This window comes from Lytechinus variegatus, chromosome 11 (assembly GCF_018143015.1).
Source record: "Lytechinus variegatus isolate NC3 chromosome 11, Lvar_3.0, whole genome shotgun sequence".
Classification (NCBI taxonomy): Eukaryota; Metazoa; Echinodermata; class Echinoidea; order Temnopleuroida; family Toxopneustidae; genus Lytechinus; species Lytechinus variegatus.
In genome coordinates this window covers 22,372,711-22,387,611 of record NC_054750.1, presented here as the reverse complement: position 1 = coordinate 22,387,611, position 14,901 = coordinate 22,372,711, and the positions used below count along the sequence as shown (strand labels likewise).

Below are 14,901 nucleotides of genomic sequence, written 5' to 3'. Positions count from 1 at the left end.
ACATTTAGGCTATGGAATTTGCAAAATCCTGTAATAGAATGTAATATTGAAAGGAACAAAAACACTTTCTTCCTCCAAAACAAGGATTTATGATAATCCTTTGATTTTACACAGTAAAACATGCAGCATAAATAAATGAATAAAACTCTGTGACAACACTGCATGTAATACAACTTAATCTTATTTTTTGTTTTGCTTCCTTTTTTGCATCGTGGGCAATATAATATACTGTCAATTCATTCAGCAATAATTATTTGTTGTTACTATTTCATAAAAATATCCCTCAATAGTACTAAAATACATACAAATATTACCCACAAATACTCCGTCAATAGCAATAAGTATGAAATAGACACACGTATCACATGTAAGATAAACTGGAATGTCATGGGAATCACATTTTCTTTCATATATTCTCACACACATTACAAGCATGAGAAATATAGAGTAATGTAAACCTTCACACTACTTGTTATGATGGACAAAAACCTGGCCACTGTTTGTAAATAAATGCAGGTCATTTTCATAAATGTGGGGTTACATATTTACACAGCCCACATTTGTAAAGTTTGTTTTTGCCCAATTATTTTTCACTAAACATTGGGTTAAAGGAACAGGGGGCCGTTTCATAAAGCTGTGCAGAAGTTAAGAACGACTGGTGAACCTTTAATACACGCTAAACCGTTGCCAATGGTGTATACCATTTACCACAAAAAAGGATCACCAGTCATTCTCTAAGTCACTCCTAACTTATGAACAGCTTTATGAAACACCCACCAGGCCTTTCACAGACTTTAGGGTTATACATTTACATGTATTTCCCAAGTGATAAACCCAAACTTTCAGAAATAACATGGGATGAAAGATTTGGTTACGACCCAATGTGATAACCCCACGAACTGAATAGATTGTTTGTCTTGGAAACATGCACAGTATATCAAATTAAACACAATGTATACATCTCAATTGTCTTTCACTTTCTACTTCGCACTTCAGATTTTGTCATGCCTCTCGTTTCCTTTCAATAAATCAGTATATGATAACAATCTGTATTTTTCAAGTGCAACTTTTTTTCAAATAAATACATGTAATACATGATACCAATATTTCGGGCAGGGTATAATACTGTCATTATTCACCACCAACATTGAAATATTGATTGAATATGGAACACAGAGGTTAAAATATTTAATCAATGAGAACATTTGAACTAATTATGCAAGAATTATATAAAAGATTAGCTCAATAAATGATGGAAAACATCAGGGACATATTAGGGGTTAATAAATGAAATAGTGGTCTGTTGGATATCAAAGAGAGGAAAGTGGGTGAATGTCAACATATTTGCCTATTCTGACATACATTTGACTTTATAATTGGATTAATATATTTGTGGGTCAAATACAATTACTCATATGAAATATATTGTAGTAATAATAATAATAATAATAGTCAGTTCTTGTATAGCACATAACACATTATGAATAAAATCTCTATTGTAGATATATTCTCAAATACTGTTATATGACTGATTCTGACAAAACATCCAAACGGAGCTGAAGAAGACTAACCAAATTCTCAATCAATAATTCTGCATATTGCTACAAAATAACTTCCATCTACTGACCATTTAACAAGATATTGCAGTAAATATGAAATATTCAATACGGATAATACTCAATACTTCCAAGGGATTTAACTTTATATTATAGTCATATCAAGGGGGGGGGGGCAAAATATTCAATTAACCAACTTTCTAAAACACAACTTTGACACTTGAATTCTTTATCACTTGAATGTTCTAAGAGATATCTTTCAAACTTGAATCTATATTTCATTAAACCCCAAAACATCAATATATAGATTACTTGTTATTGCATTAATTCAACAAAATACAACTCCTTCACAAACCACTAACTAACAGAGTACACGAGTAAAATATGAAATCTGGATGTTGTGGGATTGCAAGAAACCTATTTGTAAATGATACCAAGTTTGGCTACACAGCTACAATCAATAGATAAATTTCAACTATCTAGCAAATTATACAAACTTTCAGATGAAAGGTAACAATCAATTGACTACAGGAATTATGATTGATTTGACTGACAATTGATTGCTTGTCAATTGCAGACCTGCTAACCATTACATTTTTGGCGTATTTAGTACCTTTTTGCAACCAAAATACGGCAGTACGTTTTTCTTTTAAAAATTATAAGTCTAATAATCGCCAAATTGTAATTAATCGAGAAAAATCATCTCTATATGTCTCTATTTCATAAAACTGACACAAATATGGTTATTAGATCAATGTAATTTTAGGTAACTTGTTTTTTTTCAATCATTTTGTTAAAACCAGGGTGAGATATACACATGTTTCAATGTTGTTTTTTTTCTGCAAGAGCAATGCACATTTTAGCTTGCATGCAGCTTGAGCGCCGCGATGAGCGAGTGCACTTTTTGGGGGAAAATACAGTTTTTTATCACAGAATACAATTTTTCATTCCCATAGGTTGGCAGGTCTGTGATTGCATTGCCCTAATTTGCAAGAACTACATGAATCAAGTGGGGTTTTTTAACAATCAATATTTATCAAGGAGCATAATTAATCACACAAAATAAGCAGAATTTATAATCTTCTTGGGCCACTATGATTTGGTGTTTAATATATTACTATTTTGTCCCTATCCAGACCAACTGAAGGAGAGGGGGAGGATAATTTTACATCTAAATTCATTGGATCTGGATTCTCTCATTAAAGTTGATTAACATTGAATTTTGGAGTATATGCAGTTATAAAAACAATAAAATATATTAGAATATAAAACGATTCAATAAATAGGAAATTGACAAAACAATAAATAACAAAATAATTAAAGTTTAACACTGTATAATTAGTAAACTACAACGTGGCAAATAGCGAAACCTTTTAAACTCATCTTAATGCCTATGCAGAACTTAGCAATGCTCAGACCTTCCTGGCCAGGGTAAAAATTTTGTCTGAAGAAGCTTAGTTAAAATGTGTTAACCTGTTTTGCTGAGTCTCTTAGACTTAGCACACATCAAGATCAGGTAACCCATAAGCACAAGAAGTTATTAGAAAAAAGCTTTGTCACTTTTTGGCTCACCATAACTCGCCAGATTTTTTCAAGTTGCTGTTGAGTACAGACTCCCAACAAAACCAGGATAACCTACAAACTTGCTAGAATTAGATAAAACCAAGTAGATCATAACCAGATACCTTTTTTCCATTTCAATTTTTGCAAAAGATAATTCAAATGATACAAACATATATAAAATAATGTCAGCTTGAATAACTTTGGAAATGTCTTATGTTATGGTATAATGATCATTCCATGTCGGGTCATATAAATTAGCCTCAAAGATTGTGGGATAACGACGTGGGAGTAACTATTGTCATGATTTTCAACGTAAGATTCTCTTTGTTATTTGATAGGTAGGTACTAGTGTTACAAGAGGCTACATTATAGAGTAGTTTGAAAAGGAATATTCACACACATTATTGAAACCCTAATTGACATAGACAACCTGGGGCCCGTTTCATAAAGCTGTTGGTAGGTTACGAATGACTTTACGCACGTCTGGTGACCCTTTCTTGTGCTACATGATATATCCCTATGTAGCTGATTTATGTATAAGAACATGTTCCAGTTGTTCGTAAAGTTGTGCGTAACTTTACGAGCAGTTTTATGAAACACCACCCAGGACCTTATAACCTTCCTAATTCATGGGAATTACCTTCCCTGATTCCCATCATTCTGGCAGTTTGAAGCTGGAGACTATTGCAATTCATGGTCAATTGATTCTATGTCACCCAAAAGATGATCATAGTAGAAAGTAAACCACCCCAAAAGACTACTCATTCCAAGATCTAAGTTCAAAGGGACTTCAATTCATTGATACAAGAAACCGCTGCTGAGATTCGTGCGACACAATGAAAATGAGATTTCACGAAAGTCTCCATAATTTGATTCAATTGCGCTATCGGTGAACTGGGTTTTGCACAGAACAGAAGCATCAACAAATGTTGATTCTCTTTATCCCATTCAAAGTCTTTCAAACTTCCACAGACCAGCCATTAAACCAAATGGTAGCTCCCTTCAGCTATGTTACATACAGGGGTGGGTTTCACTGACTAATTTGCTCTGAGCCAATCATATTCAATGATTTCCAGTACCTTATATCTTATATAGACTGCGACAAATGTCAGTGAAAATCAATTTCTATTTGCTTCATGAAACACTCCTCAGAGCCCCGTAATACAAAGCTTCGTGATGAAAAGCAAATATGAAAGAACATTTCTGATTGGTTCCTGTTCAGTATTTTGAAAAAAAAAAACATGCATGTAACATTAATCTTGATTGGTCAGTTCATTAAGCATCTGATTGCTAATCTTTGTGCTACGGAGCCCAGGTAGTGTCTCAATACAGTGGCTGTGACCCTGGGAGCATTTCATAAACAGTTTTTGTCGGTGATTTTCACCGTCTAATTTGCCGTTAGCCAATCAGATTGAAGGAATTCCAGTAGCTTATAACAAATGTTTGTGAAAATCACTTTATGAAACTCCTCAGGTGGTGTCTCAGAAGAGTGCCTGTGACCCGGATTCTTCAAATGCTGACCAGGCATCATTGAGTTCCATGAAGATCAGTTTGGCAAGCTCCTCATAAGGTGTTCCTGTCTGTTTATCAGGATGTGCAGAGAGCACTGCTTTCCTATACCATTTCTTAACCTACAAAAAAAATAAAGGAAGATCATTCACAATCTAATATACAAGATTCCAGTGATCTGAAGTAATATTGTGAAAATAGATGACATAAAAAATGAGTTTGTTTGAATAAGAATAGAATGAAGGTCTCTGAAAAGTCTCAACGAATTTTGATAACAGAATTTTAGAATTTTATGATTAGAAATACACAATCTTGCGATACTGGCCAGCTCAATTCTATCTTTCTTTATGATATCAAATAAAAGTTTTTCATTTTGAAAGTTATCAATCTCATATCCACCAAACAATGGTTCTATGCATCCTTTACAAAGACAGAACTCAAAATCATCTACAAGTACACCATTCTCAGGGAGTTTGAGTGGTCACAAATAAAAAGATCTGAAAAAAAGCTGAAGAGTGTTGAGAAAGTACAAAATAGAAAGAGCTTCCACACTTTTTGTACAGAGGAAAGCCAAAAATAAGCTGAAAATCAAAACAAAAAAATCTGAAATCAGCTAAATATCTGAACTCTCACACATTCCTGCATTCTTTAGATCTCTGATGACATGGTTGATTAAACAAAGGACAGTGACACTTGCTGGAATATGAACTTTAGGACCGGGAAACATACAAAAGAACCAGCACCCCCCCCCCCCCCCCCCGAAAAGAAAAAAAATCATGAAATATTTTAATCTCATTCATTTAATCTCATTTCTAAACCCATTCATCACCACTGCTGTAACAATGTTTTTTTATTTATTTATTAAAATATCTTTATACAGGATAACACTCAGATTAACTGCTGTTCAGCCTGGTCCTGTTAACATAAAAATAACAATATATACATAATAGATAAAAGAGTAACTTTGGTGAGTTCAATAACATTTAACATCAGAATTATTACTAATACAAAATTGTTAAAAGATAACAATTATTGAAGCTCTGTATTTACCTGATTGTGCTCAACGAGTTGATGCATGCCGACAGGTTTCCATCTCTCTTCGCCATCCCATAATACTTGATGTAATGAACAGATCAAAGCTCTAATGTTGTTCTCCTTCCCTTTGGTCCAGTCTCTAACCTGTGGTAAACAATGCCAGGTAGTAATAGTTCAAAAGGTTGCTAGGACACAATCATCAGATTTTGTACAGCTTGCTTAAAGGTAAATGCCAGTTGTGGTAATGATATCAAAATGAGTTCATACAGAATCTAATGCATGACCACCAAAGAGTCTGTTTGTATAAATAAAACATATGTGCCAAAGGATTCTGGAAGAAATGGTGTAATTGCTGAGAATCAGCAAATAAGCACAGGATTCGGGTCAAGCGTCAGGCCCGACATTCAAAGCAATGATTATACACTGTCCCATGGGCGCATATCCGTGTTGGTGATCTTCAGTGTGAACATTTTTCAGCGTAGATTTCAAGATTTCACAAAGTTCAGTTTTATGTAAAAAAAAAAAACTGCACCAGATCTAGATCCTTGATGATACATTGTATACTGACAATTAAGCCTTGTTTTACAGACTATCTCTATCTCATGAAATCAGTGTTTACTGCAACTACTGGCATTTCTCTTTAAAGGAGAATTAAACCTCTGGAACAAGATAGCTTGTGTGAAAACAGAAAAATCAAAGAAACAGATGAAAGTTGATAAAAATCAGACAAATAATGAGAAAGTTATGAGCATTTGAATAGTGCAATCACTAATGCTATGGAGATCCTCCAGTTGGCAATGCGACAAAGATGTGTGATGTCACTTGTGAACAACTCTCCATATTAGTTTAGTACATATTTCACTTAATCTGCCTCTTTTATCACATATATCAGTAGATCATGTGTTCTTTCTATAGGAGGGCATGTAATACAGATTTTTAAAGAATACATCATGGATAAAGAGTTTATATCACCATAAGAAAAAAACAAAAAGAGACATTTTGAGGGTATTTCATAGTCCATCAAAGGGAAAGTTATTCACATGTGACATCATACATCCTTGTCACATTGAGGATCTCCATAGCATTAGTGATTGCAATATTCAAATGCTCATAACTTTCTCATTATTTGTCCTACTTGCCTACTTGTTCCAAAGGCTTCCTTCCCCTTTAAGTAATTTGGGGGGGGGGGGGACTAAGGTCCAACTACCTCATAATGTAATGCAGAAGCATGTAACAGTAGCTCTGCTGAAGCCAGGGTAATAACTACTGGTAAGTTGTATTATTGTAGAGCATGTAGAGCCTTTAGATGTAGCATTAGTGATAAGTGCTATGTGAGTCCTAATATCATTGCTACCCTTTCATTATGGGGCCTAATTCTGAACAAAAATAAATAATCCAGAGTTAAACATAAGAATGAATGGTGAAGTGAAACCTGTGATGGGATATTGTCAATTAGCTATTGAAACACTGTATTTCCATATGCTCAGCATGTAGAATTACAGCAATGGTGACAAAATCATATTGTCCAAATACAGTCTTCCCAATTCCTGTAAAAAATTCTTTCAAAGGGAAAAGAAGGTTGCCCACTTATGTCATAAAGAGCAATTTATTAAAGGGATGGTCGAGGCTGAAAGTATTTATAACTTAATAAATAGAGTAGAATTCACTGAGCAAATTGCCCACGTAATAAATATTCATGACGACTGTTTTCACAAAAATATTGCTAAAATTTAAACTTAAATAACTTTATTATTTGTTATCCTATTTTGATGAAATTTTCGGCATTTTGCTCAGTGAATTTTACTGTATGTATTAATAAATATTTTCAGCCCAGACCATCCCTTTAACTGTCCACATATTTGTTCATTTTCAATTGGAAAAGTTATTCAAGGAAAACCCAAAATGTACATGTAGTCTTTCTGTACAGGTCATTGCTATAGCAGACCATGACTGCTTTTATTACCTTGAGAACATTAGGATCAGTGGTAGCTTCTAATTCTTTTCTCTTCATATCATTGATAGTCTTTGGTTCATTCTTCTTGGCAGAGGCCTGGAACTTCTGCTGGTTTGAGAGCAGGTCACCAAAATCGGCTTCTTTCGCTGCTTTACTTGTCATGAAGCCTGCACAAAATAAAGTTCAAAATGTTAAGAGTATTTTGGTATTCCTGTACTATACATAACTGCCAATGGTACCACATTTTGTTTCTTCATTCAATATACTGCTGTCTTCGAAACTATTTGATCTGTTGAAACAAAATACTCCTATACATAGCACATAAAAATGACCCTATATTTTCTTCAACTGGACTAAAGGCCACCACACACCTAACCACTGTTCGCGATTCAATTTTGGAACAAATCGCAATTTGCTCATTTTCTGAAAATGTGAATGGAACAGATCAGTTTATTTGAGGTTAATATTAATTGAAAGAATATTAGTATAGTCATTTTGAACGATTGCAAGCCTTTATTTAGGAGTAAAATCCAAATTACAATTCCAAAAAACAACCAGCCGTCCACCGTCACTCCACCGAGCCCTCCTACCCAACACAGCAGTCTGATTGCATCACCAACTCAACCAGGGACTCCGCCGATGCACATACCACCGCCACCGACACCTCGCTACAACCTCCGCCGACGACCCAACACCTCATCCGTACACCAGGCCACCCACTCACTCCCGCCGAAGCTTACCCGACAAGTCCGCCGACCAACACGCACAGAACGCCACCATTGATGTACCTACCACATCGCCGACACACACACACGCCGCCGTAACTCACTCCGCCGTCTAATCACCGCGTCTGCATACGACGCCCACTCGTTTCCCGCCAAAACTGCCGACCCACGCACAGAGCGCCACCTACGACGTCAGCCCGCCGTGACCGCCGGCCTAGAGCTTTCCCCCACGTCCGCACGCACGCCACAAGTACCGCCGCACGCCGAGCGAACACTCACTCCTGAAGACGGACAGTCAACCTGTCCGAAACGTCGAGTCTCCCTACTACTCATCATCTCTACTCGCCGACTCAAGCCAGCATCTCCTCATCAGCTCTACTACTCAAGCTGTTCTCACTCAACATTCCTTCTGGTTTACAGTCCTTTTCAGGACTATTTTCAAGAAAGAATACTCTATTCTCAAATCTCCACTTTCTCGCCTATCCACTTCTTCTATCCACTGTTTCTATAACACTCCACATGGTGTACCGTAAACCACATCAGCAAAATCCAAATTAGTTTCAAATCGCAGCCAGTCGTACGACTGCTAAGACGTCATTACGACTAGATATTAAATTTGCTTTTATTCTAAGAAGGATGATAGCATAGTCACAGATTTGAACATAGGTATTCCTGCAATGATTTCGAACATTACACAGTAAGATATTTCAAGTCTCAATATTAGCATAAAATTCTAATACGTTTTGTTCCAAAATTGAGTCGCAGACCAATCGTAAGATGTGCAGTCGCCTTTAACTTACCCCCTGCTCTCTTCCCTCTCTCTTCTCTACCTCCGATAACACTAGATGAGAAGCCACCAGCATAGTAGTTAGGCTTGGCTGCCTGAGGGGGTGGTGTGGCTGTCTTCTGAGGTGATGGCTGGGGCTGAGCTGGCCTGTGAGATGGAGACTGTGAGGACATCATCGGTTGCTGCCTACCCATGCCAAAACCTGGGCTCTGTCTCTGCTTCTGAGGACTGGGTTGGCCACCTCCCATAGCTTGGCCGCCACCCATCGCCTGACCGCCACCCATTGGCTTCCCCTGGGAAGGGGATGAGAAGTTTCCAAAGCTGGCGAAGGGGTCGACCTTTGCTGACTGGGAGGGACGGCCAGAGTGCTGGGGAGTTCTGTTAGGTTCAGGCTGCATGGGAGTGGATCTGGGACCTTGGTTCCAACCAGACATAAGGTCTGGTCCACTGTTGCTCTGCAGAAAGATAGAGAAAATAAATTAAGAGATGAAGAGCTTCCAGGTGGACTACATATTATACAGGTGACGCTGTCTAAATCAAGTATCTTGGGGCCACACAAATCAGTTTGCCTTTGGCGAAATTCGAGGAGAGGTAAATTATACATGCTTTGAATAATTGGTTTGGATCATTTTCTTTGACTTTGGCGATTGTTTGACTTAATATTTTAACTCATGCATAGATGCACTTCTGAAGAAATCGGTTTGATGAAGCTAAAACTATTTTCCAGATTTAAGATTAAAGAATATTGGGGATCCAAAAGGGTATAATTTTACATATAATAGAAAAAAGATGGGAAAATCTTCCAGGGAACTATACTCCTAAGCATAAATTAAAAGCGTAACCTGGAAAGATGAGGGGGCAGTGAACGATACAATATTAATTACAAATTGTTTAATATTAATGATCACTCTGCAAGGTACAAACCTGTTTCAATGTAGGACCACCATTCTGACTAAAGTTGCCAAAGTCCCCAAGAAGGTTGTCACTGCTATGAGTCTGCCTTGTCATGCCCCCCTGAGGAGCACTTAGATTACTTGTGGAAGCGGGTGTAGGTGAAGGAGTTGAACGTGGCTGAGCCCCAAATGGATCAAACAAAGGTTTGTTAGCACTGGCAGGAGATGGCTGACTGCTAGGTCCAGACGCACTTGGCGAGGGTTGACCAAACGATGCAAACGGATCAAACGAATCATCCTTTACCTCTGTTCTACTTGGTTGGTTCTCCTGCTTAGGTGCAGCTTTTGGGATTGCTTGCTGACTTCTCTGATGTGAAGCGAATGGATCAAACGTGTTATTGTCAAACTGCTTATCCTGTGCTTTGGTTTGTTTTGGCGCGGAGGGTTGAGATGGTTTAGCTTGAATGAATGGATCAAAAGTATCCTGCGATTGGCTCTGCTGAGCTGGAGATGCCCCAATGTTCATTTCAGCTGTAGTGTCAACTAGCAAATCAAAATTAGTAGGGTCTCTGGGAGGTGGAGCCATGAGGTCTGGTTCTGCTGCTGGCTGGGCTGCAGGTGTGCTATCACCACCTATGTTCAAGAGATCAGTTGTTTGTTCCGACTGCGATATTGCGGACGAGAAATCTGCAAACAAATTCTCCTGAGTGGTGCTACTCTGGGATGCTTCGTTTGGATCCGACTGAAAGAAATTAGCATCACTACCTCCTTGAGACTGGCTCTGCTGACCTTGCTGACTGTTCGTAGTCATCTCACTCATGCGTTGAGCTTGGAAAGTATTGAAGTCATCATCGCTTTCATCATCATCGTCGATCAAAGTCTCATTTTCCTGTGTTGGTAGCTTGACTTGTCCTTCTGTCTTTTGAGAACCACCATGTTGCCAATCCAACGTCTGAAAGAATGGTTTCTTGTCAGTTTGGCCACCTGTAGGAACAGCTTCGGGAGCGGTCTGTTGAGGAGGAGGGGATGCCTGCCGAGGAGCACTGGGCTTAGTCTCAGATGATTGTTTCTCAGATCGCTCCTTCTCTAATCTTCGCTGGGCTTTCTCATCCATCTTACCTACATGGGGAAGAAAAGAACAGTGACAGGATTCAAGGTCACATTCATTGGTGTTTTAAAACAGAATATTAAATGACGCTCCAAAATAAATGACTATAAAGAGAGGAGCATTTTACAAAAGGTTGTCTACTCTACTCAATATCAAACATACAGTATTTCTTCGTCAATAAAAAAATATTTGGAGAATTACAAAATATTGAGCTGAAATACTAAGTAAAGAAACTGAATAGATTCTTATCAAACATAATACAATAAAAGTAAGCAATGCATTAATAATACTAATAATGGTGAGATATGGTGTTTTATAGAAAAAAAAATATTATGGTGACACTAAGAAAGGTTAGGTCATTTTATTCTATTGAAGAGAATTTTCCAGTAAGGAGAAAATTCAAAATATGGCAAAATAATTTGTCCAAAGTGAACTGTGGAAATAAAAGCAAACACCAAGGAATATCTAAAACCTAGAGCAAGAAAGATAAATCATGTCAAGGTCCTTTGCAGAGGACCATGAAGGTTAAAATCAATTTGAAATGATATACAATCGATTAAGAATGATAAGTCGTGGATCGTTTTCCTGAGACTACATAGGGATACACATGAACTTTGACATACAAACTTACAGATGACAATACAATACAATACTATAAACATCTTCCCTTTAACCCTTTGAACCCGATAGGCTGGAATACTGGCCTACCAGTGAACGCACATGCACCCAATAGTCGGAATACCGGCCTACAGCCATGTGACTTCAAAAACATGGATTCTAAATGTCAGGTGATATTATAAAATGACGTCATCTTTCTAGTACGTGTAGGAATATTTAGTCGATAATTTCACTCAAGATTTGCAATGATTTTGTAAGGATTTAGCATAAAAAATTGCCCAAAAAATGCCACTTTTCTGCGGTTGCTCGTGTCGTATGTGCGGTAATACACGGTGTAATACGTGCTTACAATGGGGAAGCAATTGATATATCTGACTTTTGAGCCCAAAACAGACACTAAATTTGATATATCCGTTTGTAGACTAGGTCTACCAGAAGATAAACAACTTAAGCCGGCTCGGTCTGGGTACTAGGTGGATGTTTGCCTCGTATCTGTCCATAACGTTTGACTAATTGCATCATGGTCTTCAGAAGGCAATGAATATTGCTATAGGGAGATGTGAAAAACCCAGAACAACACTGATCTTAATGTTCTCAGCATCACAGTCCCATACATATTACATACAATTTTCAGCAATCTAATTTGATATCTTCACCACAGACTAAATCTTATAATCATGGCAATAAGAAGTGAGGGAGATTTTTCTTCACAAGAATTGGAAGGGCCCTCACAAGTAATTCCCTGATTGCAATAAGTTATTCATCTATATCTTCTAACCTCAGTGCAAGAAGGCAATACTATATTCAAAATCAACCCCATGCATCTCCATTCTAAGTTCATTCTGTGAGGTACTTCAGCCATTATAAATTTAAGAGGATTACAGCTTTTCGTACAGACTACAAAACACGAGTCAAATCATTTCAGGAAGGTCGCACGTATAGGGGATTGGACAAACACATTCATGGAAATGTCCAAGACAGCAATAGTTTCAAAAGCTTACCAAACTGAGCCTTGACACTGTCCCACTCATCCTGGCCTGAGAAGCAATACTTAGGGGTAAGTCTCTTGGTCTCAAAGGTGGTCCAAGGAGTCGGTTTCTGGGATGGCCTATCTTTCTCTGAGACCACTACCTCCAGACTGGCATGGAAGTGCTCAGCGAACTTATCCTGTTCAAAGAAGTCTAGCTCATATCTGATATTACAAAGAAGACAGACATGGATCAGATAAGTACAGTTAAACTGCATTAGTCAACCTTCCATAAGTCAAATACATGTTCTTGCCCAAGTTGAACCAATTTTCTTGTTATACCAGGGGTGTTTCCCAAATATAAGTATATCCAAAGGCGACCGCACACCTTACGATGGGTCTGCGACCCGATTTCAGAATAAAATATAGAATTTGATGCTAATATTGAGACTTGGAATTTCTTACTGTGTAATGTAAAAAATCATGGTACGAATACCTATGTTCATATCTGTGACTATGCTATCATCCTTCTTAGAATAAGAGCTAATTTAATACCTAATGATGCCAGAGCAGTCTTACGATTGGCTAAGATTTGAAACTAATTTGGCCTTTTCTCCAAAATAAAGGCTTGCAATCTTTCAAACCAGTTATATTAGTATTCTGTCAATTGATTTTAACCTCAAATAAAATGATATGTTCCATTCACATTTTCATAAAATAAGCAAAATACGATTTGTTCCAAAATCGGATCGCGAACAGTCGTAAGGTGCGCGGTGGCCGCAAGTGTAACTCAGATGTAAATGTTTACACTTAAATTCTCAGTGGCATGCAGTACAGCAGGCATCACTGCAAAGGTCAGATCATGCTAAGAGGACAAACGCTACTGCATCTTAATTGCATGTTACATATTATGAGTGTGTCTGCATGTAAGCATGACTCTTACACTTTACTCTTAATGAAACGCCAGCATGATTTCTACCAGAGTATGTGTTTCATATACACCTCTTCTAAACTTGTTTAATTCCTACTAATTCCAACAGATTTCTGTGGTCCTGAAACACTTGACTTTGGAAAAGTTTTCATAGTTCATCAAATGAGAATTTAGTCCATAAGCGGTTCATCAAATCATACAGACTATATGGCGTTAGACCAGTGGATTATAACCGAATATGTATGCCCTAAATTGTAATTAGATGAAATGGAAAATGGACTTAGTGGCGATTAGGCTAAATGAGTAGGAGCCTAACTGGTTGCAGACAAAATATGATTATATCATCTAGGATGATACAAAAAAGGAAAATAGAAAAAGTAGGTGTACACCTAGTGAAAATTTATTTAATGGTCCCCAAAACATGAATTTTAAAAATATCATTGGAGGACTGATTTTGACAATCATAATCAATGCAATCTCATTTAAACATTAGCTCCATGATCAATCCTTAAGCTTTTTTTTATGAGCCCCAAGTTCAGATTCAACAGTGTGAAATGTTTACTGAAATACAGAAGAAAAAATGACATACCTAGTGAAATCGATCTCTTGAGTTCCTGGTTCTATAAATCCAGTATGGAACTGAAACTGGAACATTTTCAGACCAGTCACCTAAAATAAAAAAAAGCAAAGATATCAAGAAATCAAGAAAGATAATCAAACAAATGATTCAAATGCAAAGAAGTTCAGGTTGGCATTTCATAAAGCTGATCGTAAAGTTACGCACAACTTTACGAACGACTGGAACATGTTCTTATGCATAAGTCAGCTACATAGGGATATCATATAGCACAAGAAAGGGTCATCAGTCGTGCAAAAAGTCATTCGTAACTTACAAACAGCTTTATGAAACGGATCCCTGACATGATTTCTATAGTTCAATGCAAACACTCCCTCCACTAAAGCACAATTGTTAGAAATGACTATGTTTAATAGTCATGTAGGACAACACTCCTTGTACTCTTGATGCCAAAATTCAGTTTCAAACATCTGGGGCCCATAACATAAATCTTAGCGATTTACCTTGGGGGTTAGTTTTACCACTAATCATACACAATAATAAATGCAATCAATTGTAGAAATGAGCGTAACAATCAATCTCTAGGTTTTAGGGCCCTGATAGTATGCGTTACTAGACAAAGACACATTCCAAATTGGATTGGAGTGATACTGTGCATCAGCGATTCTACAATTCCTT

At 37.3% G+C, this 14,901-nt stretch overlaps 1 protein-coding gene across 1 annotated transcript in view; it reads right to left on the bottom strand.

Moving 5' to 3' along the window:
* Nucleotides 1-4,510: 4,510 nt before the first annotated feature.
* LOC121423665 (cyclin-G-associated kinase-like) overlaps nucleotides 4,511-14,901 on the bottom strand; it is a 34,919-nt gene continuing 24,528 nt past the window's right edge. The window contains exons 16-22 of the mRNA XM_041619090.1: nucleotides 14,236-14,315; nucleotides 12,750-12,940; nucleotides 10,054-11,141; nucleotides 9,143-9,584; nucleotides 7,627-7,784; nucleotides 5,679-5,807; nucleotides 4,511-4,750 (exon numbers count right to left, since the gene is read on the bottom strand). Coding sequence (XP_041475024.1) covers nucleotides 4,601-4,750; nucleotides 5,679-5,807; nucleotides 7,627-7,784; nucleotides 9,143-9,584; nucleotides 10,054-11,141; nucleotides 12,750-12,940; nucleotides 14,236-14,315 — 2,238 coding nt within the window. The 3' untranslated portion in view covers nucleotides 4,511-4,600. The remainder of the gene's footprint in view (nucleotides 4,751-5,678; nucleotides 5,808-7,626; nucleotides 7,785-9,142; nucleotides 9,585-10,053; nucleotides 11,142-12,749; nucleotides 12,941-14,235; nucleotides 14,316-14,901) is intronic.